Consider the following 24,535-nt stretch of genomic DNA (forward strand, 5'->3'; position numbering starts at 1 on the left):
TGTACATTGAAGTTTTCCAGCCAGTGGTTTTCTAGTTCTATGAGGATTCCCAAGCATTTAAGGAGATGCCTATTTTTAAAAGTAGTAGTGGAATTGGCTTCATATTCTGTTTTAAATACAGTTTTTAGGAAACATTATCCTCTTTGAAGTGGAACCATTTAAAGGGTGCCAGGTATGTTCCTGGTGTGAATGTATAGAATTTGGTATGATTTAGGTGTGAGTGCTCATGGTTTATTCATTAGGCAGCTTTTAATTGCTTTTATTCTTAGTCTTATAATTTAATTTTTACCTGTAATGATTTATTCGTTAAAAATAGGAAATACTAGGAAACTGTTGAAAACTACAAAAATAAACTAGTATTTTTCCTGTGGTAGGCTTCACCATACATATAGTTGTATTTACCTGAAAAAAGTTCTTATATAACATACCAAGTTGTCTATTATGCTTTATTTATTTTTTTCATCATGACATTTCTGTTTTTTTTAATATAATTTATTGTCAAATTGGTTTCCATACAACACCCAGTGCTCATCCCAACAGGTGCCCTCCTCAATGCCCATCACCCACTTTCCCCTCTCCCCCACCCCCATCAATGCTCAGTTTGTTCTCAGTATTTACGAGTCTCTTATGGTTTGCCTCCCTCCCTCTCTGATTGTAACTTTTTTTTCCCCTTACCACCCCCCGCCATGGTCTACTGTTAAATTTCTCAAGATCCACATATGAGTGAAAACATATGGTATCTGTCTTTTTCTGACTGACTTACTTCACTTAGCATAACACCCTCCAGTTCCATCCACATTACTGCAAATGGCATGATTTCATTCTTTCTCATTGCCAAGTAGTATTCCATTGTATATATAAACCACATCTTCTTTATCCATCCATTATGCTTTAACATGTGTTTAATTGGCAAACCCTAGTGATGATTTTTATCAGACCTCATTTACAGGGATTAAAGACAATTTATACTTGAAATGTGGTATTTGTAGATAATTGTTATGCAAAGCGTGACTGTATTATATTATCTCATACTCTTAGAGTAAGCACATCATATTTTAAAAATGTATTATTTGTTTTTAAAAAGTAGATGATACAGAATTCACAACTAGGTAATGAAAGTATTTTTGTCTGTTTTTGATGCTGCAACATGTGGTTTAATTTCAGTCCACAATTCCACATATATTTGATTCTCAAACCTGACACCATGCCATTTAAAAATGTTTTTGTTGCCATATTAACTTAAAGTAAACTAAGTGTGCCTCACCTGTTAAGGTAAAAAGCCAAGTCCTGACTTTCTGAGGTTTTCCCTGGCTCTGGGCTTCTGGGATTCAAATGACCACGTTCTCATGTTTGCTGAATTTGTAAAATGGATATGATGTTTTCAGACTAGAAGGATTACTTCTGTTTGGTTCTCTGTAAAAAGATAAGTAGGGTGCTGGCAGGACTTTTTGGAAGTGTAAGGAAGGACTACCACTTAAAAGGGAGAGGAAAGAGCTACAGGGATGATCCGTGGGTAGATCAGCCCCTTCTGTCTCAGCTTCTTTGTTTCTGGCCTGCCATGCCTGGGCCATGTAGCCCATGGGAAAAAATGGTGTGTAAATAATTTTTAGTGATTTTTGAAAACTAATGTGAATAGTGTTTTTATTTTTATTATTTTTTTGAGAGAGAGTATGAATGCATGTGTGGGGTAGGGAGTATGGGGGGAGGGGGGAGGGAGAGAAAGAATCTCAGCACCAATATGGTGCTCAATATTATGACCTTGAGATCATGACCTGAGCTGAAATTAAGAGTCCGACGCTTAACTGACTGAGCCACCCAGGTACCCCAGTAGTGTTTGTATTTTTAAATGCCGGTCAATAAAGATTTCTCTAAGTTTTACTTTGTAATTATGATTACATAGGAATCATTGGGAAGAAGTACATGTTTTTTAAGGACCTGTTTTTTTCCACTTTCAGTGTCACTTTTATCTGTGGTCTTACTCTATGTGGTGAATCGTGCTCGAGGTAAGTAGAATTCAGACATTTTCTTCTTAAACCACCGTGGATCATCTTGTGGGGTCCCTGGATTGTCTACATGCCTCTTTAGAGCCCAGTGCTTTAGTTATGTAATAATGACATTCCATTCATAGTGATAGAAACACAATTCATTATTTAACATATAATTACGTGTTCTGGAACTTCAGATTTATTAAAATTTTTGTCATTTTCTTTCTGGCCAGTTTAAGTTTTGTAATATAACATTTTAGATGTTCTTTTTTATGTTAGCATAAAAAAAGTATGGCATTTTTAAAGTAACTTAAAGCCATTATTGTGTTATTGTCTCATATTTTAAAAAAGTACACATATTTATAGCTACAGTTTGCATTTTAAGGTTGAAAGTGTTTGATAGAGAATGAGGTGTTACACAATTTTTCTTTTGCTGTATCTTCTATATGCATTTGTACTTCTTTTAAAAAATTTTTTTAATGTTTATTTATTTTGGAGAGAGAGAGAGAGTGAGAGAGAGTGAGCGGGGGAGGGACAGAGAGAGGGAGACAGAATCCAAAGCAGGCTCCAGGCAGGAGCTGTCAGCACAGAGCCCAATGCAGGGCTGGAACTCACGAACCTTGAGATCATGACCTAAGCCGAAGTTGTACGCTTAACTGACTGAGCCACCCAGGCACCCCATTTTCTTTGTTTTTTATAAGGTTTTGATGTTACCTTTATTAATTTTTCTAACTTGCTTGCCCTGAAAGGTTGTTATGTACCTAGAAAAATGTGTGTACTTGCTAATTAAATTATTTTAGGTCATTTCCTTTAGTTTCTCTTAGTTTTCGCTATTATTGAATATTAATACAATGTCCCAGTTAACAAGATGTAATGAAATACGTAAGTCCAAGCTTAAAAAAAACAAAGCTCACATTATACAGTGATTATTTGTATTTGTATCATATAAAGATTCTTAAAGTACATTCCGCCCCTGCCCCGCCTTGGGAAGGTTCCAGGAGATGAACTATTTCTTTCTCATCTTCTGTAGCCTTTTGTGTTACTTTAAGGCATACCAATGTAAATGTGGGGTGTGTGTGTGTGTGTGTGTGTGTGTGTGTGTGTGTGTGAATGTTTGAATTTTAATTTTAGTAGTTTTATAGAAAAGGTTCTGTGCTTAATTGTGTTTTAGGGGGGAACCTAAATTATTCTGCAAGACAAAGGGAAGAAGTAAAACTTTCTCATGCTGAGTAAGTATTAAAAGAGAAAAGTTGTCTTTCTTTTGCAAATCTCAAACATTAGCATTTTATTTCAAAGTATGAGGTTTGGACTTTTAAGAAATTAGTCTTCTTGAGATTTGAGAGCTAGAAATTATCTGTGGAACTGGTGTAACAAAATTCTTACTTGTTCAGAAAATTTAAATAGGGTCGATGTCAAGGGTTAAAATGAAGGGGGATAAGAAGAATTGGGCTTTAAATTGCTTTCTGAGAGAGAGAGAGAGAAAGACTTGTAGTATTTGTCATTTATTGGAGGAAAGGTCTTTGTCCTAAGCTCCTATTCTGGGTTTAGCCTTCCATTCTCTCTGATGTTTTCTTTTTCTTAACTAGTTGAGATAATTTTTCATCTTCTGCTACTAACATTCTGTGTCTTCTGACTCATTTGGAACAGATTAAGTATATAGTGTGGTGTTTAAGTTAAATTAATTTTTTCCACAAGTGTATGCTAAAACATAACTGATTCTATTTCCTGTTATTATAATTTCTGATTTTTTAGATATTAAAATTTTTATGATTTAAAAAATGTACTTACAAACATATGCCATGTAATTATAAGTTTTGTGAATTTTGTATAGCTTAAAATCTTGTAGAACAAAGCTGTCTTTTAAGGAGGTGATTCTTAGCCATTTCAAATTCCCTTTTAACATAGTAATTCTACTTCTTGAAATACATCTTGAGAAAATAATCAAAACTATTACAGGTTTTAAATGTCTTTATGACAGTCTTGTTTGTTATATCAAACAGTTGGAAAGAACATGAATGTCCCAAGGTAGGGAAATGGTTAAATAAATTATGACACATCCATATAATATGTTGTTAAAATCATGTTTTAGAAAGAATTTAAAAGTCAGGATGACTTTTTTTCCATCTCTGCACCAAGTCAGAGATACCTACCCTATCACATGTTAAGTAGACAAAAGATTAAAATGCAAACATAATACCAGTTTTGTTAAAGAAAAAGTATGCAGGCATGTGTATTTCTTACTTACTTACTTGTATATGATAGAAGAAATACTGAAAGGAAAAACCCCAAATACTAACAATTCCATTTGAATGGTAAGGTTACAGGCATACATTTTCCTTTATCCATAATTTCCAGATTTTCTACATTGATCTCATGTTACTTTTACAATCAAGAGGAGTTAAGAGATATTCAGCAAAGTGTGCAGCCTTTAATATTTGGCACTACATGTTTTGTAATGCTTATGGTTTTTATTTTGTAAACCAGTTGAGACCTCCTGTGTTTTCTTTCTCCTTTTTGATAATTTACTGCATTGTGTTTTACAGATGAGAAGCTTAAATGACTGTCATGAGATGGGCTGCACACGTCATTGGTTTGAAAACTTCTATTTTTTTTTAAATCTAGAGATTAATCATTAGGAAAAATAATGGTGTGGAAAGTTTTTATATTTATATTTCAAAAATACCTATTTCAAAGTATATTTGTGATGACTATTTTGGCCTCTGTCTTATGAATTGTGTATTGCTGAGGAATTCTACTTTGGAATGGGCTAATCAACAGTGAGGTTTAGAAAGTTTCTCTGGTATATACAGGTGAACTTTAGTGAGGACAGTAAATAGTGGAAAACTTGGATCTTGTATTGAGATAATTTTCAGAAGAAGCATCTTTAAATCTTAAAGCAAAAAAAAAAAAACGGCTTTTGAGGGGTAGAAGGGATATTTTATACAGAATAAACAATGGCATGTTCATAGTCATTCCCTATTTTGATAGGGAATATTTGAAAGATATTTTTTATGCAGTCTTTTCATTTTCACAAATAGCAGATTGAATTCTGCTCTCTTTAGTTATGAGAGGTTGATGAGCAGTGACCCTTTTGAACTTCTTTGTATCTCCATTACTCAGGACCCTGATCACTTAGAGATATAATTTTGTGCTAGAGTTTTTTCTTACAATCTAATTAATTACTAAGCAGTATCCTTGAAATTATGCATATCTACATGGATTAAAACACTGCAAAAAGAATACTTGATGTCTTTTAAAACTTGATTGTTTAAAAAATATTAAAACATTGATTTTAACTGTTAATTATTTGGAAGATGATCTCTATAAGAAAGTCTAAGTTGGAGGGGCTCTGGGGTGTCTCAGTCCGTTAAGTATCTTGACTCTTGATTTTGGCTCAGGTCATGTACTCAGTTTGTGAGTTCGAGCCCCATATCAGGCTCTGTGCTGATGGTGTGGAACCTGCTTGGGATTCTGTCTCTGCTTCTCTCTCTCCTTCCCCAGCTTGTGCTCTCTCTCTCACTCTCTCTTAAAAAATAAATAAACAAACAAATAAACAAACTAAAAAAAAAGATCTAAGTTGGAATAAAGAAAATTTGCTTAATTAAAGTCTTTGTAAGTCAGTGGAGCACCTTTTTCTCCAGAGTAGGACTTTAAATCACATTTATATATTTCGGATTAAATATGGTTATAAAATTTCTTTGACAAACTTAAAAACTTTTTAATTGACTTAGTCTTAGCATATTATATGTTAAAGTCAAGAAATTTTTCATGTGATTTGCTTTTCAGGAGCATGCAGATATTTTAGACAACTATTAAACTGTCATATTTAGCTAATTATATTATTTGAAATATATGACATTGTATGCTTGAAAGTTCTGGAACACATTGAAAATGCATTCCTGATTCAAGTTAAGTTTTATTTACATCAATTTTTCTGATTTACCGTTTATTGTGTCATTATTCAGTTGTGAGTTCTTTAGGTTTTGATTGCCCTGTGACTGTTCTAGCCCGGATTATTGAATGTTCGCTTTACCAGTTGGTGAGAGTGGAGGAAGCCAGCTGCTACTGTTGCTGGAGGGTTTGTGTGGTCCAGCCTCTGCCTTACTCTTTCCACCACCTCTGTGCCTCAGCCACAGTTAGCTGCTTAATTACATTTTTTTAAATGGGTCGTGTTCCTCCCCTTTTCAGGGGCCTTGTCCATGCTGCTCCCTCTGCCTAGAATATTTAACTCAAAATTCTCCACAAGCTGGTTTCACCTCATTCACAACAGAAAACCTTAGCCCCAGCTCAGAACCATTCTTCCTGTGGAAACTCTTCCAGGCCCTTTAGGCTAAATCAAGTTCTTCTAAAATTTCTGTGATCTTTGAAAAGCCTTGTGCTTTTTCCTTCTTAGCTTACCTCAGCTTATAATGAAGAATTTGTGATAGTTTGGGTTTTGTTATCTACCTCTTCCTTTAGATTGTAAGCTCCATGAGGGCAGGGACTATGTCTATTATGTTAATTACGATTGTGTCAATAGTGCCTAGCACAAAGTAAGCACAAAATAAATATTTTTTGAATGATGCATAAATAAAAAGGAGAGTAAAATGGAATAACCTTTTTGGAGGATAAGTTGGCAATATGAATAAAAAGACCTGAAAAGGATGGTGATGGGCTCTGTGCCTTTTGGCTTAGCAATTTCATTTCTAATAATTTATCCCAAGGAAACCATTAGACAAGTACACACATAAATGTCTTTTAAGAAAGTATTTTCATTGCAAGATTGCTTATAATAGCCTAAAATAGGAAACCACCCATGTTTATAAGAATAGAAGTTTTGTTAAGTACTTTGTATCATGTGCTTAAAGTGAAATATTAAAGTAGTCATTAAATGGTTTCATTGGAGAGCATTGACATGGAATGATGGCATTATTATGTGAAGATTCAGAGTGCTGCTATTTTTGTAAAAACACACAAACGTGTCTGAAGGATATGTATGTAAATGTCTCTGGGTGATGACTTTCTTTTGGCTTATTTATGTTTTCTAATTTTTCAACAATAAACATTATGTAATAAAAGTTGAAAGAAACCCACAAAAATCAAAATTTAGCACAAGTTTGAGTGCTACTTTTGAGAAAAGTGGAACTTGGTGTTCAGAAGGGAGAAAGGTAACAAATAGGTAGAGTTTCCCAAAGAACTTTGGGGACGTAGGTGGGAGTTAAACAGGGCCCTGAGTTAAAAACAGAATTTGCATTGACAGGAAAAAAATTGAATGTGAAGGGAACCTTGAGAGACAGAATAGAGAATGGGGTAAAGACTAATGAAATAACACATATTCTGTTCCCAGTAGTGGCAGAGAACAGCTTCAAATTGTCTGCAAGCTCTCCATGATTCTGGAATGCCTTAACCTCAGTTTCATCCCCCTCGACTTCTTCCATTTGCATGTTCTTGGAGTGCAACATGGGAAAACTGAATTTAGGTCCTGAACACAGATTTGCTGCCTAGAGGTTAATGGGGAAAACTCTGATGTTTTGTAAGAGATACTGAAATGTCCTTGATATCATACAGGTAGGTGACAACCAAACTTATTACATACTTATTACCACTTACCCATGAGGTATTCCTATATAAGGTCACGTACTCAAGTACACACTTCTTTTCCTTGTGGATCTTTATCAGTCCCACATCTTGTCAGCAACCCTGCTTAACTCCCTCAACTTCCTAAAATGATTTTTTTCCCCATAGGTTTGACTGCACATCAGTTGTGTAATGAAAAATCAGTAGACCTATGAGGCATTCCATTTGGGATTAGTGTGTACTTTGTAGGAATTTGTCTTTTTGAAGATCATCTTCCATGCTTGTCTTCTAAGTTTTACTAGGTTGTAGTTTCCTGTGCTTCCATTTTCTGATTAGCGAAATGGAGTATCACTAGAATTCCTTCTAGCACTCACGTACTTAATGTATGAAACATACAGATGTAGTTTATTGCCACATGTTAGATATATATTCATTGATGGATGACCTAAAACACTATCGAGAGAAATATCTGTCCATTCCTTGCATTTAGTTGATAGATTGGAGAAGATGGACTGTCTTACAATTATGCTCAGATTCCTTTGGACACTGTGGCAAATAAATGGAGCATGCTTGGAAAGTTCTAGGATACAGTGGGTTGTTTACAAACAGCTGAAATTGTGCACTGATGACACTTTCAAGCTTCTTGCAAGATTTGTCTAACTCTCCTGCCCGCTGCCCCAATATTGAGGCTTGTTTTTTTTTTTTTTTTTTTTTTTTTTTAAGGGAAATCTGATTATTTCAGGGTTCAGTGTCTTAGTATGTTCAGGCGCGACCCTATCTGCCCTGGGGAAGAGGTAAATAAAAGTGTCAGGACACAAGGTGAACCTTCTTCTCTTTTTCCCCTCCTTAATCCAATAGAGCCTAGATTTCACAAGGTATGGTGGACAAGAGGTGGACAGTTGATGGGGTGAGGTGGGAAGAGGATGAGAGAGGGGAGAGTCTGGGCTTAAGCAGCCACTGGTCTGGGAGAGAAATGGCTGGAACATATGTCTCAGGCGGGAACATAGAGTGGGCAGGTGTGCCTGGAGAGAGGTTAGCTCAGATTTGAAAGTCACTGATCATGAAATGGAGAGTGTCAGAGGAGAAATAAGCATCCTCTTTGGGTACTAGTGGTGTCTGGGAAGGTGGAATCCAGGCTTGGTGAATGGAGAGTTGGGGGGATGGGTCTAAGAAGGCAGGCGTATTTAATGGATGTTTAGAAATATTTTCCATAGCTTTAATTTTATTTTAAAGTTCTATGAATTTTAATAGAGATTTGTGTTCAGACTACCACAATTAGGATACAGAACAATTCCTCAATTACCATTTTAAAGAAAAAATATTGTAATATTTTAAGGTAATGTAAACGTGTTCCCTTCATTTAAGAGTTGTTTGGTTTATTTTTTAACACTTCAACTGCTAAAATGCTTTTCTAGTCTGTTGACTAAGTACATAAAGTTTTTATGATCATGTTACTTAAGTTAATATGCTGTATTTCATAGACTACAATATTTCATCTTTAATATCTCTGAAATTGGGAGATATGTTTGATACCATGTTATAATTCAAAGAAAACCAGTTGTGGGAAAAACAAAGCAGGATGCTATAATAACGTGATGATGCTTGATGATGTAAGATATGACAGACTTCTGTGTCATCACTTGTTTCTGGCATCACTGATCCTAAGGCTCTTCACTAGGGATGACGATTCAGAGATGTGGGAAATGTAGACCATCCCCCTCAAGGGTTGCCTAGATGCATGGAGTAAACAGACAAAGGCTCAGTGATTCTGTGATTGTGATACAGTGTGATGAGCACTGTCATAGAGCAATGGCTAATGGGGTTCAGAGGACCTAGAATACTTCCAAGATTCCCAGAGGAGATGGTCTTTGAGCTGTATCATAAAGAATGAGTAAGATGATTCACCTAAGCAGGGGAGGAGTGGGGCAAGAATGGGGAGGACAGGAGGTCCCAGAGCTAATCCTGAGCGAGCTTGCTGGTTAATGAAAATGGAGTGAAGGGGTGCCAGGGGAGTTTAGCTTGAAAGTTTTGTTTGGTACAAGGCAGATTGCTGAGGCCCTTTCATTCCATGTTCAGCATGATGTTAATCCTGAAGGAGGGGCGCCTGGGTGGCGCAGTCGGTTAAGCGTCCGACTTCAGCCAGGTCACGATCTCGCGGTCTGTGAGTTCGAGCCCCGCGTCAGGCTCTGGGCTGATGGCTCAGAGCCTGGAGCATGTTTCCGACTCTGTGTCTCCTTCTCTCTCTGCCCCTCCCCCGTTCATGCTCTGTCTCTCTCTGTCCCAAAAATGAATAAATGTTGAAAAAAAAAATTAAAAAAAAAAAATCCTGAAGGAAAATGGGAGGTTCTTTTGGAAGATTTTTCTGTTGGGGATTCAGATAGGGTTTACATTTCAGAAAGATGACCCTAGAAGCAGAAGGAAGAAAATGAAGTAGAGGTTGAGGGGAACAAATCTGGAGTCAAGAGGATGTTTAATAGGTTGGAGCAGTGAAGCTCACGAGAGGTAATGAGGATTTGAACTAAGGCAGTGGCAGGAGAGGACAAGTTCTAGTGATGCTTAGAGGCTGAACTGACAGCGTGATCATGACGTGAGGTTGGGGAAAGGCTGGAATTGAGGACAGCTCCCAGATTTCTGGCTTGAATGGACGGTGGTGCCATTTAACCAAGAAAGAGCAGCCAGCTTGTAATGATTTGGAATAGGAATCCAAGGTAGAAATTAGGATAAAAAAGGTAGCCTACTCTTGGAAGAAACTAGGTTATAAGAGAGAACATAAGGAGTCTTCAGCAGCTGTTTTTGTTTTTGTTTTTAATTGTGAGGTTAATGCTTTAGAAAGGTCTTGTTGTTAATGTGTTTTTCTACTTGTAGAGTGGAACATTCTCATACTCTGCAATTCTTTAATTTTCTTGAAGTGGCACTTTTTGGTTTTTGTTCATGGTTTAACCACTAAAAATTCCCAGCTACAGCTTGCTGCAAGAACCTAAGTTCTACTTCTCATCATGGATTTCTTCTTGAGGCCATTATCTTTGAAGTTTGATAACATTAAAAAAAAACCAAAACCTCTCAACAAAACAAAAAGTTGAGAAATTGAAATACTAAAGGAATTTGGCTTGTTTACAAGAAAGTAAAAGATAATGAGAATATATAACTTTATAAGGTTAGGTTAAGTTATGTTTAAGTGCAAACAACTTTGTGAAACATTTCCCCTCTTTATTGTCTTTAAAATGTGGGCTGCAAAGTATGAATGCTTGCAGGTATTGTATATTCTGGAATTGCTTTGAATTGGAGTTGGTGAGTGTTAGAACAAATAAATCCCAGGCAACTTGTGATTTAATTTTATAGGCACACATTCATAAATTGGATTTAGGCAGTAATTCCAGAAAAGCATACACAGGAGAATCATTTGCTTTGTGTTCATTCTACAGAGATTTAGTGAGTACCCATATGTTGAAGCCTTTGCTACATCCTGTGGCAGGGGAAGTAAGAGGATTTAAACATTGCCACTCATGCTTGGTAGAAGGGATATGTGCTTGTGGCGTGGATAATGGGTTAGAGAAGGGAAAAGATGTTCTGATGCATGATCAGGGAAGGCTTCTTGGAAGAGGTGGCAATTGAGTTATTTGCCGAGAGATAGCTGTTCATTCTCTTTGACTAGTCTGTTTCATGTGACACTCTTCTTTTTAAATTTTTTTTTATTTTTTAATGTTTATTTGTTTTTGAGAGAGAGAGAGACAGAGTGTACGTGGTGAGGGTCAGAGAGAGAGGGAGACAGAATCCAAAGCAGGCTCCAGGCTCTGAGCTGTCAGCACAGAGCCCGACGGAGGGCTCGAACTCATGAACTGTGAGATCACGACCTGAGCCGGAGCCAGGCGCTTAACCAACTGAGCCACCTAGGTTCCCCTCATGTGACACTCGTGATTCATTACCCCCTTTCTTCAAACTGTTCCCTCATTTGATTTTCCAGTGCTCTATTGTCCAGTACCATTTCCTCTCACTGTGTTACCTGTCAGGATTTTTATGGTTCCTGTATCTCCTAGGTCCTCTGTTCTTTCTCTTTCCTCCTTTCTCAGAGGTACCATTTACATCTGCAGCTTTGAATACTTTGCTGGACAGATAACTCTAGACTCAGAGCTTAGCCTAAGCTGTCTCTGAACCTCCATCCTGCATTTCCTGCTGAGGCCTCCCTAGACACTCACATTTAACTTGTCTGAATCTGAACTCTCCCCTACAATGCACACCCTCCCTCCCTCTCTTTCTTTCCCCAATGACTGCTGAGTGCCTACCATGTGCTAGGTGCTAGTTTATCATCTTTTGATTTCTTACACTTGGAGTCTCAGAGTCATTTTTCTTCTGTCTCCCTTACCACTCTTGTCTAAATAAGTATTTTATTTCTGTTCATTCTTTCCAATATGTTTTAAAATATTTTTAGTTCTACTCATGCCCATTATCTGTGTGCTTGGATCACTGCAGTGGTCTTCTAAATGTGGATTGCCTTCGTCTTCATTATCAGTGTCACCATTGCTTACTGAGTGTCTACTATGTTCAGAATGTTGCTAGCATGCCATGTTCTATAGACTGGAAAAGGGAGTACTGGGGGAGAGAAAACAGACCTGGGATGATAAAGGAGCCCGTCATTAACTCCAAGGTGATAAACCAGTGGGAGAGTCAGCAGTGCAGAGTGAGATGGGAGGCAGCTGGAGGAAGTAGAATCCAAGGCTTGGGAAGATGAGCACTTAAGCATGTGGAGAAGGTTTTGGGCAAGGTGTTGAGTGGTAAACATGTGAGGGATAGAAATCCACATGGAGTGGTAGGAGAGCTGTGAGCTGAAAAGTTAAGCTGGGAATAGACTCTGATGGGTGTAGTACGCCCATATGGGAAGTCTGGGCTTTGTCCTGTGGAAGTGAGGATATAGGAGGGGCATGGACAGAATTGGGGAGAGTGTGATGTATGGAAAATGCTCTTGTAAAGAAGATGTGGAGGTAGTGTGTAGGCTGGCTTTGAAGGGAAGGAATTAGGAGACCTCACAGAAGTCTTCTGTGACCGTTTGTTCCTCTTCCTTAATTCATTCAAAACACGGGAGCTGCCAGATTAAGTTCCTGAGCCGCAGTTTTGGTCATACACTCTCCTGCTCAAATGACCTCGGAGATTCTCTGTGCCTTGAGTGGTTCTTTGCTGGGTTTGGGGTGGCCTTTGTAATCACACTTTAGCCCACCTCCTCCCTTTCAGGAACCAACATTTGGCTCTCACACAGATTTTCCGTTTTCTTGAACCTGCGTGGGAAATTGTGCTGTTTGAAATTTCACCAATCTTCCGCATGCTCATAATGCCTTTCATGGCCTCTCAGCCAGTAGTATTCTTACCCCTGCTCATGAAACTTCCCTAATACTTACTGCCTGTACTGTTCATTTTTGATTAATCAACAACTGACATTTCTTTTGTAGCTGCAGAAACTGTTTAATTAGCATTCATGTTGTTGTTTGTATGTTTTTGTTTTGTTTCTTCAACAGTCTGTAACATCCTTGACCCTTTTGTAGGTGGCTACAGCCATTATATTGGTATCTACTACTGCCCCAGTTATGGTATTTTGAACATGGTAATATTTGCTGACCTTCAGTTTTGTTTTAGCTTGTCAAAACAGCCAGGCAGATTATGCAAGATTCGTGGGGCTCAGGGCAATAACACATTTGAAGGTCCCAGCTTTTATCAGGGTGGTGGGCATTGAATGAGTAGATCTAGGAAGAACTTTCGTTTCTTCTAGTCTTCTTGTCCCTTTCTATAGATGGGTTTTCAATGACCACAAGGGAGTCAAGAACATCCCCTTGACTTACGTTGGGCAGTCGGTTCCCAGCTCCCCTTACAAGGCGGTCCTGTTTTCAAAGGGAAGAATCTACTTAGATTCTTGTCTTGAGATTTTTGTCTTGATATAATTGTCCCTGAAAACCGGGATTTAATATCAACTAAGTTAAACTTTTTTGATCCCAACTATCCAGAAGTAAGTTAAAAATGGATGCTTACACTTTGCTGTTAAGTAGGTCAGAAGGTCTGCAGAGCAAAATTAGCATTATATGGATCAGAGAAATAATTGCAAGCACCTAAGTTAACAAAGACTAATGGCTGGAAAACTTTGGTCAGGGGTGTTAAAACACTTGCTTTTTAGATGAAGGTGATATATTCTGAGGATTTTAGATTAGTTTTCTTCTCACCTCCAGGGTTGGCAGGCTGGTGTGCATTAGAGGTAAGGACTAAGTGGGGAATATGGGGTGGCTTTATGCTTTTATTGAGGAACCTAGTGCACCAATTTTCCATTAACGTAAGCCATATTAATTTGTAGGGGTGACAATTGGGACTGTTGGCTAGCTGATTCTTCCCTGTGTGCTGCTATGCAAAGAAAGGGACAAAAATGAAAAATACAAGCAAGAGAACTGAGAGAATGTTCGAAAGAGCAAACAGTTGTAAGTTCTTTTAGCTGCAGCAGAGGCACTTATGTGGAAACAGCTGACCTGCTAATTAGAAAACATCCTTGCCTATTCATTAAATTAATTATCCTAAGGAATTCTGCTAGGCAACACTTCGTCTAGTTCTAATTATTATGTGCCCTTGAAAGCAATAAACTGCACTTTTAGAATAAAATTTTATAATTTAGACATCTACATGGCTTACTCAGACACTTCCTGTAATTAGAGTAGGATAGTAATGAGGGGTTACATTTTGGTTTTTATTAAAAAGGCTTATCCACCTCTTCATAGGGAGATTATAATGAATTATTAAATAATGTATGTTTAGATTTGAGAACTCCTTGGAGATCATTATTGTTCAAATATGAGAGGTTTTTAAGGTTATCTTTTTGGATTACTTTGGATCTTTATTTTTTTGAATGAACATCATATTATGATTAAAGATAGTAGTAAAACTTTTCTGTCATAAACTGACATTATGTTCAAGTAAGAATAAGGTGAATCATCATTCATGCAGCCACATTATCCTGTTTTCCCCACTTTGTCCTGCAGAGCGTTTTCTAACCTTAATCAGAACTCTGGTTAAAAAGTGTAGGAAAAGAACACCTACTGTATACCCCCAGTGGTCTGCCCATGAGAGCAATTCTGTGAAAGGTGAGCTGATTTAAAACAATGAGCTGGTGTTATTGAGGAGAACTTGGCTGGCTCTTGACCAGTGTTTGGATTGGGCCATATATGTTTCAGTCTTAGGAGTGTATGCTTCAGAGGTCAGTGCCTGGGTCCAAAGCTTCCATCTAGCACTGTGATCTGGGCATTCTCCAACTGGCTGACCTTGGACAAGTTACTTAAAGCTCTGTGCTTCAGTTTTCTTATCTGTAAATAGGGCTAACATTAGCTCCCACCTCCAAGGGTTGTTGTGAGGATTAAATGAGTCCCTTCATGTAAAGTGCTCTTACATAGTAAGGGCTTTATCCACTTATCCATCCATCCATCCATCCATCCATCCATCTGTTACTTATTCATTCCACTCCTATTTATTGTGCACTTACTGTGTGCTGGGCCCTGCTGTGGAGACTGCTGTTAGGGGTACAGGAGTCAAACAGATGAGGTCCCTGTCCTATCGGAACCTAAGTTCTAGGGGGAAGAGACACACTATAAATAACTAAAATTAACAAGTTCAGGTACTAAGTGTTAAAAAGACAATAGCTAGGGAAATAGAGAGTGACTGGGTTGTAAGGAGAGAGGTCATTGTTAACTAGGGTGGGTAGAAATGGCTTTTGAGGAGGTGACAGTTAAGCTGAGGCCTGAATGATGAGATAAATATCAGCTTTGATTAAAATAAAAAAGTTTTCTTTTGTGTTGGTGGCTGTTTCCATATTCTTATTTTAAAATTTCTTAACATCAATATAAAATCCTTTGTAGCAGGACACCACTAGGAGACCTTGAGCCCCTCCTAGTAGCACATGACTGTGTTCAAACCAGTCATTGTCAACATCTTGGAGCTCATTGTCTCCAAACTTCATCTTGTCAGTACCCAGATCTGCCCACCCCTGGGTCTCTCTCCCTTGGCTCCAGCTGGGTGTTCACCCACCTTGTTATGCCTGAGTTCCTGAAAGAGCCTGACTCCATTGTTCCCCACCGATAGAAAGTACAGGATTGGGTTGAGGCAGCTGCTCATGCTCACCAGTGGTCTCCATAGCTTATAGGCCAAGCTGGCCACCATCAAGAGCTGGCAGTCCTCTGAAGATAGGTAGCGGAGTGTGAGGTAGAGGGAGCGTGTCATGTGGAAGGGCACAAAGCAGACGGTGAAGAGGCCGCACACCAGCAAGATGGTCCGGATGGACTTGGTCCGGGCTGCATTGCCTGTCCTCATGAGGGTCTCTCCTGGCTTGATCAGTCTCTTCACCATCAGCGAGTAGCACACCAAGATGACCAAAGAAGGAAAGACAAAGCCAGACAACGTTAGAACCATGCCGTAGGTGAAAAACCGATCAAAATTTTCAGGGCTTGTCATGTCGTAGCAGACCATCTGGCCGTCGATGTAGTCTGTTTGGGAGAAGAACAGTGTGGGCAGTAGCTGGAGGACCACCAGGGCCCAGGTGGTGGCAGTGCCCAGGAAGGCATGCCAGCGGGTCCGGTAGGGCAGTGAACGCAGGGGGTGGCACACACCCAGGAAGCGGTGCACAGAGATGCAGGTCAGTAGCAGGATGCTGCCATAGAGGTTGGTGTAGAACAGGAAGCGCACCAGCCTGCACAGCAGCTCCCCGAAGGGCCACCTGTCACCCAGGGAGTAGGTGATGATGAGAAAGGGTAGCGTCAGCACATAAAGCAGGTCAGCTACCATCAGGTTCACCAGATAGATGGTGGCACAGCTCCAGCGCTTGCTTTGACGCCAGGAGAGCCACAAGACCATGACATTCAGGGGCAGCCCTAGCACGAGGATGATACTGTAGGTCAGGGAGAGGTAGACTTGCTTGTAGTCCTCCGAGAACTTGCAGAATCTCTGTTCCTTTGAGGCATTAGTATCCAGCATCTCCATCTCCTGGGAAGCTCCCTCTGGGACCATAACTGCTCCTGCTTGTGCTTCCCCTGGGAGAAAGAAAATGGGCAGCATAGCATCATGACCTTGGCTGAGTGTCAGCCTCTCCCTTGATCTGGCATTTTACTCTGTGTTCCCAAAGTCTGGTCAGAGTCCTTGTTTGAAAGAGGCTAACTCCAGGAAAGAAAATGTAAATTCAAGGGCACAGCAGCCTTTAAAAGCTGAGCTTGTAGACTTACCAGGTCCAGAGGGCTGGCCCTACGCTATCTTGTATGCTTGCTGCTCTAGGCTGGGTTGTGACAGGAGGCTCAAACACACATGGTGCTTCCTGTCATTTAAACAGGGCATACAACCTGGAACAGTGTGACTGCTCCTCTGGCTAGAGTCCTTTGCATAGAGTCAGGAAATCTCCAAGGGGATTTTTATTTGTATCTCTTTCAGGATTTATTAACTGCCTATTTGAATACTGAGGCTGATTTGCTTATTAACCATCTCAGCATCCCGAACATCCAAGAAAACAGATGTGAGCCATGAAGCCAGGTGCAACTTCTTCCATATTCCCATTTCTGCTGACAAAGCAGACCTAATAGATCCATGTAGCTGAGGAAGCTGTGTGTGGAGCCTGCCGGTTTCTGTCCCATTGGGAAGTCAGTGGGTCAGTCAGCCAATCAGCATGGAGTCTACAGAAATGAAAAGTTTATTTCTAGGGTCTAACATTCAGAAAGATAAGTTAATACAGGGCAAGAGAGAAAGGTTTAAGATAGGTAATTTTGGGATAAATTGAGTGTTGCCTGTATAACATATAGCTTTATTCACAACAAAAGGAGCAGAGACCTCATTCACTCTTGTCAGTCAACAAACATTTATTGAGCATATCTATTGGGTCTGGCACTAGGGATACAAAGATGAATAAAATATGGCTCTTGCTGTCCAGGATTTCACAGTCTGGTGGGGAAGACAGAAACCAATACAGCTAATTGTAACAGTGTAAAGAGTGGTCAACAAAATGCTGTGAAGACCAGCAGGATGCATCAGTTCTCTGCTAAGGGAGTCGAGTGAAGGCTTCCTAATGAGGTGCCATTTGAGTTGCTTGGGAGAAGAACAGAGACAAAGAAGGGTAAGAGGCCTTCCCATGGGGTGGGGGAGGCAGCCCATGAAAGGGAATGGAGCTTAAGAGCATGGTGTGTCCTGGGGTGGCAGGAGAGCCAGCGCGGGGGATGCCATCATCAAGAGGATGGATGTTCTTCAGCATGATGGTGATGGGATAGGCTGTTTGAGGGAGATACCCGGGAGCCTGGAACTGGGCCTGGAGCAGTCGGACTGTAAGGGACTGTAGCAATGCATGCAGGTGAGAGATGCTCAGTACTTCCAGTGAGGCCGTGCAGCATGGATGGAGGGGAGGGACCTGTCCCCGGAGATGCTGCTGGGGCAAGAATGACAGGACTGAGTGGACTTGGGGCATGCACCAGAAGAGGAGTTAAGGGTGTCCCTCAGACTGGGTGAGTGGGCGGTGAGGCCAGTGTCTGAGCCGAAGCCTGAAGCTTGAAGGTTGGGACTGATGTTCTGAGGTTGCAGGACGGTGGCTGTCTATGCTGCAGCTTGCGCACGGGCTCGCCACCTTGCTAACTGGCTTTACAATCTACTTGAGTGGGAGAGCAAAGCTTTCTGGCTAGGTGAGTGAAAAGAATATCCTTTTCTCTCATTTTGTTCCCCGTAATCATTCATGTGGTGGGTGGGTGGGGGGCTGGAAAATGCTTAGTTATTTCCAGCGAAGCTGCCTTCCCAGCTCGGTGTGGGCTCTCAGAGGGAAGCCAAAGAGGGGAACCAGCCTGGCTTAGTATAGGCTTGGCCAGCCAGTTCACACTGTGATCTTACTTAATCCTCAGAATAACCTTGTGGATGAAGTGTGATTAGCTCTAGTTTACTGCTGAGGAAATTGAGAGTCAGAGAAGACACCCCTATAGGGCTCACTAGGCCCTCTGATCTAGTATGCTTGTTCCTGATGTGGATTGTGGGTTTCTGCTCCCTCAGAGCACATTGCAGTGTGGTGGAAGGTGCTCAGATCTGGCTCTCCCAGGAACCACTAGTATAGTTTGAAACAAGCCACCTTGTCTGTCTCAGCCCTGGTCTCCTCAGCTATAAGACGGGACAGTCTCTCTGGTGAGATTGCTAAGAATTAGCTGGAAGAAAGGCACACAGTCCCCACGGGCCTGCCACAAGGGAGGGACCTGACACATTTTAGTTCTCATCCCACACCCTCCTCCCTCTTGCCCTAGAGATTATGGTGCTCTGAAAACCTGAGCTCTATTGTTTATTTGGGAGGACGGGAGGGCAAGTGTGCCTTTGCTACCCTGTAACTAGAGAAAGTGACTTTTCTTCATGGCTGTTACCTTCTGCTATGGTCTCAATTGTGTCCCCTACAAATTCATATGTTGACCCCTTAACCCCCACTGTGACTGCAGTTGGAATAAGGAAATGATTAAGGTTAAATGATGTCATAAGAGTGGGACCTTAATTCTGTAGGATTATTGTCTTTGTAATGAAGGGCAGCAGATAGTTTGCTTTATGTGAGGACATAGTGAGAAGATGGCCTGCAGGCCAGGAAGAGAGCGCTCACCAGAAACCAAACCTTGCAGGTCGTTCTTGATCTTGGACTTCCCAGTTTCCAGAATGGTTTCTCCTGTTTAAGCCCCTCAGTCTGGTATTTACAGCAGCTTGAGCAGGCTAAGACACCTTACTTAGACTTCAAGGCCAACCTGGTCTGGAGGGATAGCTGTTTAAGTGAGAGGATGATCATCTTAGTCAAGGCATAAGTGTAGAGAACTACAGTGTTTGGATTAGTGCATTACTGAGGTTGCTGTTGTGGAGAAAGGAAGAGGGAGAAAAAAGTCAGGCCATAAAGGGGTAGTTGACTTGGCAAAAGCTGTGACAGTCTTCACCACCTCCTTTTCCTTGAAGCTTCTCTTCTCTGGCTTCTGTCATCCGCTGGCTTTTCCTCTGCCTCCCTACAACGTCTAACTCTCTCCATTCACTGGGATGAAGAACTGAAGGGCTATGTAACTATTCATAGAAGAAAGGAAAAGAGTGGAAGAGAGGCAGGTTGGGGTTTTGCAACAGAAGGGAACGTGAGGGACATTTGCCACGATGAATGGGATTCTAAGGAGAAGTCCACACATCTAGAACATATGTATTGCATAATGCAGTTTCCCCTCTTTGTCGCCATTTCTTCAAGAACTTTCAACAAGACTGACGCAATTTAGAGTTGGAACTTGTTTCTTTTAAATGGGCTCAGTGGGAAGATGGACCTCGTGAAAGAATGAAGCAGGAGTCCTCAATGTGCTATTAAATGGGTACCACAGTTTCTGACCTTGAGCCCAGGTTCTTCCCACTGTGAGTCTCCAAGAGCCTGGGGCTGTTTCTGGCCCTGCTGAACAGGGGCCTCAGCAAGCCACCCCAGGAGCAGTAGTGATGTCTGCGGACCACACTGGACATCTTCCAAAGGGGATGGGGAAGTCTTTGTCATCTCAGTAGTCTAAAATAGTTATCACCACCCAGGAAAATGACACACCTACAATAAAAGAAGTGTTCTCCTTCCTTTTAGTGTTTAGAACTGTTTATGAGATACATGTTTTAAGAGTTCAGAAGAGGGAAATTTATGAATAAACGTGAATAACTGCAAAGTTACTGCCTTTCAGTTGTGGAGGAGTGGTTGTTGAAAGAGAATATCTTTAAAAAAGATTTTGTGCCAAAGGAGTGGGCATTGCTCATTTTCATTTTAAAATGCCACTATTGGGGCACCTGGGTGGGTTAAGTGTCCAACTTTTGATTTCCACTCAGGTCATGATCTCATGATCACGTTGGGCTCCGAGCTGAGTGTGGAGCCATTTTTTCTCACCTTCTCTCTCTGCCCCTCTCCTCTCAAAATAAATAAACAAGGGCGCCTGGGTGGCTCAGTCAGTTAAGCGCCCGACTTCAGCTCAAGTCATGATCTCATGGTTCGTGGGTTTGAGCCCTATGTCGGGCTCTGCTGACAGCTCATAGCCCGGAACCTGCCTCGGATTCTGTGTCTCCATCTCTGCCCCTCCTCTGCTCACACTCTGTCTCTCTCTCTCAGAGATAAATAAACATTAAAAAATTTAAAAATAAATGTTAAATAAAATGCCACTATTGTATTATACATGTTTAAATCAGTGAATCGATTTTAAAATTTAATATTTTACCTATATTTGGAGACTTTTTGTTTAAACAGCTGAAGCTATGTAATGGAGTCTCATTAATGCCTTCAGGCAGTAGAAGTTCATTTATACAAGTTATTCTGAAAAACTGTTGATTAATATGTGTATTTCTTAATTTACAAAGATGAATTCGGGATTTATTATTCATATCACAACATAATTATTTGATTTTTCAACAGGTTTTTAATTTTTTTTTAATTTTAATTTTATGTTTGGGAAATGCCAGTGGGGGGAGAGGCAGAGAGAGGGGACAGAGGATCCAAAGCAGGTTTTTTTTTTTTTTTTTAATGTTTATTTATTTTTGAGACAGAGACAGAGCATGAACGGGGGAGGGTCAGAGAGAGAGGGAGACACAGAATCCGAAGCAGGCTCCAGGCTCTGAGCTGTCAGCACAGAGCCCGACACGGGGCTCGAACTCACGGACTGTGAGACCATGACCTGAGCCGAAGTCGGACACTTAACCGACTGAGCCACCCAGGCGCCCCAGCAGGTTCTGTGCTGACAGCAGTAAGCCCGATGTGGGGGCTTGAACTCATGAATCATGAGATCATGACCGGAGCTGAAGTCCGACGCTCAACCGACCGAGCCACCCAGGTGCCCCTGATTTTTTAACAAGTTTTTAAAATATGAGTCCCCTAGGTACATTTAATTAGGTGGTGGGTTAAAGTAGTTGGTGGTTTACTTTGAATTGCTTTTCTGAAATGTTTCAAATTGGCTCAATAATTTGGTGTCATTTGGCCAGTAGACCACTGGGTGGCAGATGAAGACCGACAGGTTACAGTCCCCTCCCCCTCACCCCCAAGGAATTAGGAATCGAGGTTGGGCTCAGGTCCAGGAATAGCAGTTGTGGATGAGGTACAATTCATCGAAGACATAGAGAAAACGCCACCAATCAAACCACCTCTTATATTTGTCTTTTGTCTACAGTTAACGATACTAGGTTCACACAATGATATAGAGTTACAGTCTGCCAAAAGCACCCTGTTATTGTGATTGATTTTTAAAAAGAGTGGCAGACATTATTTACCCCATTTTACAGCTGAGCAAACTGAGTTTCAGAAAGACTCAGCAAAAGTCCTGTCTGCTATGATTTGGGGAAAGCCTGCATTTCTTTTACAGAGCAGAGACTCAGCACATTTCCAGATTTCCAGGAATGGTTTCTTACCTATGAACTTCCTCTCCCTGCCCCCAGGTCATAAAACACAGAAAGAAGACGTGGAAATAAAAGAGAAGATCATCCCTGAAGTTCTATATCTAGTGCCCTTGTTATAAGTGATAGAGCCCCAGCTTAAACAGCACGATCTGAAAATAACGGTAAAGAGAGAACAGTGAATAGAAAAAACTATCAAGAATGGGACATAGCATTCCCATAGCAACCCTCTACCCAGTTTTAAACTATACCTTGGGTCTGAAGATAAAAGGCACTGACATTAGCTTTTTAATGATTTTATACTATATTTTTATAGTGTACTGACTCCTGCTGTATACCTGGACCTGTCTCACATATTTGAATTGTCTTAACACACTGGAGAACAAGGGCCTCCCCCCCCCCCCCCCCCCCCCCCCCCCACTCAAGGAAAGCAAATTGGATCCTTTAAATAATTTAGAGGACTGTCTAGAGACAGTGAGTACTTAATTTCAATAATTAATTTGTATAGCGGCTTGCACATTTTTGTTTTCTGTTGACAAGGATCTGACATAATTGGCAGCTTTAAATTAGTGTAAACATGGGGAGTGATGGGGAAACATTGCTCTGACATTGTACCATCACAACAGAGAAGGTGGCTGTTCTGAAACTGATGGTACTTTGTCTAGAAAAATAATCACTGTTGAAAAAAATAACCTTTTACTCCATCTGCACAATTGTGTGATTGCTCAAACTGACTTTGAAATCCAAATTTTTAACATTAATGATGCAATAAAAATAACTGTAGCTATATTGTCCTGTGGTTGTGGAAGTTCATCGTTGCCTTTGGGCTCCCAACCTTGAAAGGGATCTTTATGAAACTTTTCCTTTTCCTTTCATTTGGCATCAGACAAAGATCTTTAAATGCACCAGGACCGAATCTATCTTTCCCTGTGTTTTGTGTCAAGAAATGTAGAAAGCTGGTTTGGTTTGGGGCAAGAGCAGAGATCAGTAACAGAGCCTGGGGCTCTCTGACTAGTGGTAAAGTTGCCCAAGGCATCTGTAGAGTGGAGGGCTTGTGTCCCAGGATACCTCCTTCCATCCACTCTTACCCTCAGGCAGCAAGTTCCCTTCACAGCCTTTGCCTAAAATGCTGCTTAAAGCAGTAACGTGCAGACATGCTGTCCATTACCAAAGCCTTTCCTGTTGCTAGGGTGTTGCTAAGGTGAGGGGCAGTGGTGGAAACAATCCCCAATGGCTCTGGACACTTAGCACATGGGGGAGGTGGAAGAATGCCATTGTCTTAGCTTGAGTCACCGAGAAAGCAGAGCTGAGGTTTAGTGTGATACCATTTTATTAGAGGGTACAGTCCTAGGGAGCAGGAGTGAGGGACAAAGGGGAATAACCTGGTGAATGAGGGAGAACCAACAGGGGGACTCAAAGGTGGGTTATTGAATTGGCCCCCACAAAAGGCAACTGAGTACTCAATCCCAACAGACTGTCATCTGAAAACCTGAGTCAACTGCATTCCAAAAGGCCCTCCCCGGGCCAGAAAGAAGTAAGCACTCGTCCACCAGTTTTTATCTCCCACTGGCCAGGTCATCCTGGTGGGTATGTCCTGTGAGCACAGGAGAACATCAGAAAGAGGAGACACACTGGAGAGAATGCATTTTCTCACCAAGCCCCATTTTTCTTTTGCCTTACGAGGTGTTACCTCTTCCTTTACACACACTTCTGTGTACACACACTTGCTTTTGCATGGGAGATGAGGGACTCCTGCTGTGTCTCATCCCCCATCCTTTTGTGTGAACTCATTCTGCAGTTTATTTTTGCTCATTTTTTTCTATTGAGTTGTCTTGCTTTTGTTGTTATTGATTTTTAAGAGTTCTTTACATATTTTGGATAAGTCTTTTCAGCTATTTATGTTATACATATTTTTTTCTACTCTGTGGCTTTGCTGACTTAATGACTTGTATGTAAGTGTGTATATATATGTATGTATATATATGTATTTTTTTTAAGGAATAGAAGTTGTAAATTTTAGCATAGTTGCAATGATCAATTTTTCTTTTATGGTTTGTGATTTTTAAAAAATTTATTTTATTTATTTTGAGAGATATTTATTTATTTTGAGGGGCAGAGAGAAAGGGAGAGAGAGAATCCCAAGCAGGCTCCATGCTGTCAGTACAGAGCCCAATGCAGGGCTCAAACCCATGAACTATGCGATCATGACCTGAGCCTAAACCAGTAGTCAGACGCTTAATCGACTGAGCCACCCAGGTGCTCCAGTTTGTGCTTTTTGTATCTGGTTTAAAAATCTTAATTTGGTGCCTGGATGGCTCATTTGGTTAAGTGTCTGACTCTTGATTTTGGCTTAAGTCATGATCTCACAGCCCTAACATCAAGCCCCTGCTTGTGTTCTTTCTCTCAAAAATAAAAAAAAAATCTATCTTGATATCATAAAGATAATCGTCTATATTAGCATGTGAAAGATTTTCCCAAGTAGATCTAATTGACTTTGTCCTACTAATGGATTTAATGTGTGTGTGTGTGTGTGTGTGTGTGTGTGTGCATGAAAAACACAGGAAAGCATGATTAGATCAGATGCTTTTTGGAGATTGGAGAGCAAGGGGCATTGCAAA

The 24,535-nt window shown here is 40.5% G+C and overlaps 2 protein-coding genes across 3 annotated transcripts in view; one reads left to right on the forward strand and one right to left on the reverse strand.

Moving 5' to 3' along the window:
- MFSD1 (major facilitator superfamily domain containing 1) overlaps positions 1-7,069 on the forward strand; it is a 28,679-nt gene extending 21,610 nt beyond the window's left edge. The window contains exons 14-16 of one of the 2 annotated variants that reach the window (XM_030329867.2): positions 1,956-2,003; positions 3,157-3,214; positions 4,529-7,069. In XM_030329867.2, coding sequence (XP_030185727.1) covers positions 1,956-2,003; positions 3,157-3,214; positions 4,529-4,532 — 110 coding nt within the window. In that variant the 3' untranslated portion in view covers positions 4,533-7,069. Of the gene's footprint in view, positions 1-1,955; positions 2,004-3,156; positions 3,219-4,528 lie in introns of those variants that run through there. The other variant, XM_030329868.1, reaches the window with a different exon arrangement.
- An 8,263-nt stretch (positions 7,070-15,332) lies between these two features.
- LOC115522836 (P2Y purinoceptor 3-like) lies at positions 15,333-16,607 on the reverse strand. Its single transcript, XM_030328438.1, is given in 4 exon segments — positions 15,333-15,559; positions 15,561-15,630; positions 15,632-15,939; positions 15,942-16,607. Coding segments are annotated over 4 exon segments (1,083 nt in total). The 3' UTR covers positions 15,333-15,520.
- Between the last annotated feature and the right edge of the window lie 7,928 nt (positions 16,608-24,535).

This window comes from Lynx canadensis, chromosome C2 (genome assembly GCF_007474595.2).
Source record: "Lynx canadensis isolate LIC74 chromosome C2, mLynCan4.pri.v2, whole genome shotgun sequence".
NCBI classification, from domain to species: Eukaryota; Metazoa; Chordata; class Mammalia; order Carnivora; family Felidae; genus Lynx; species Lynx canadensis.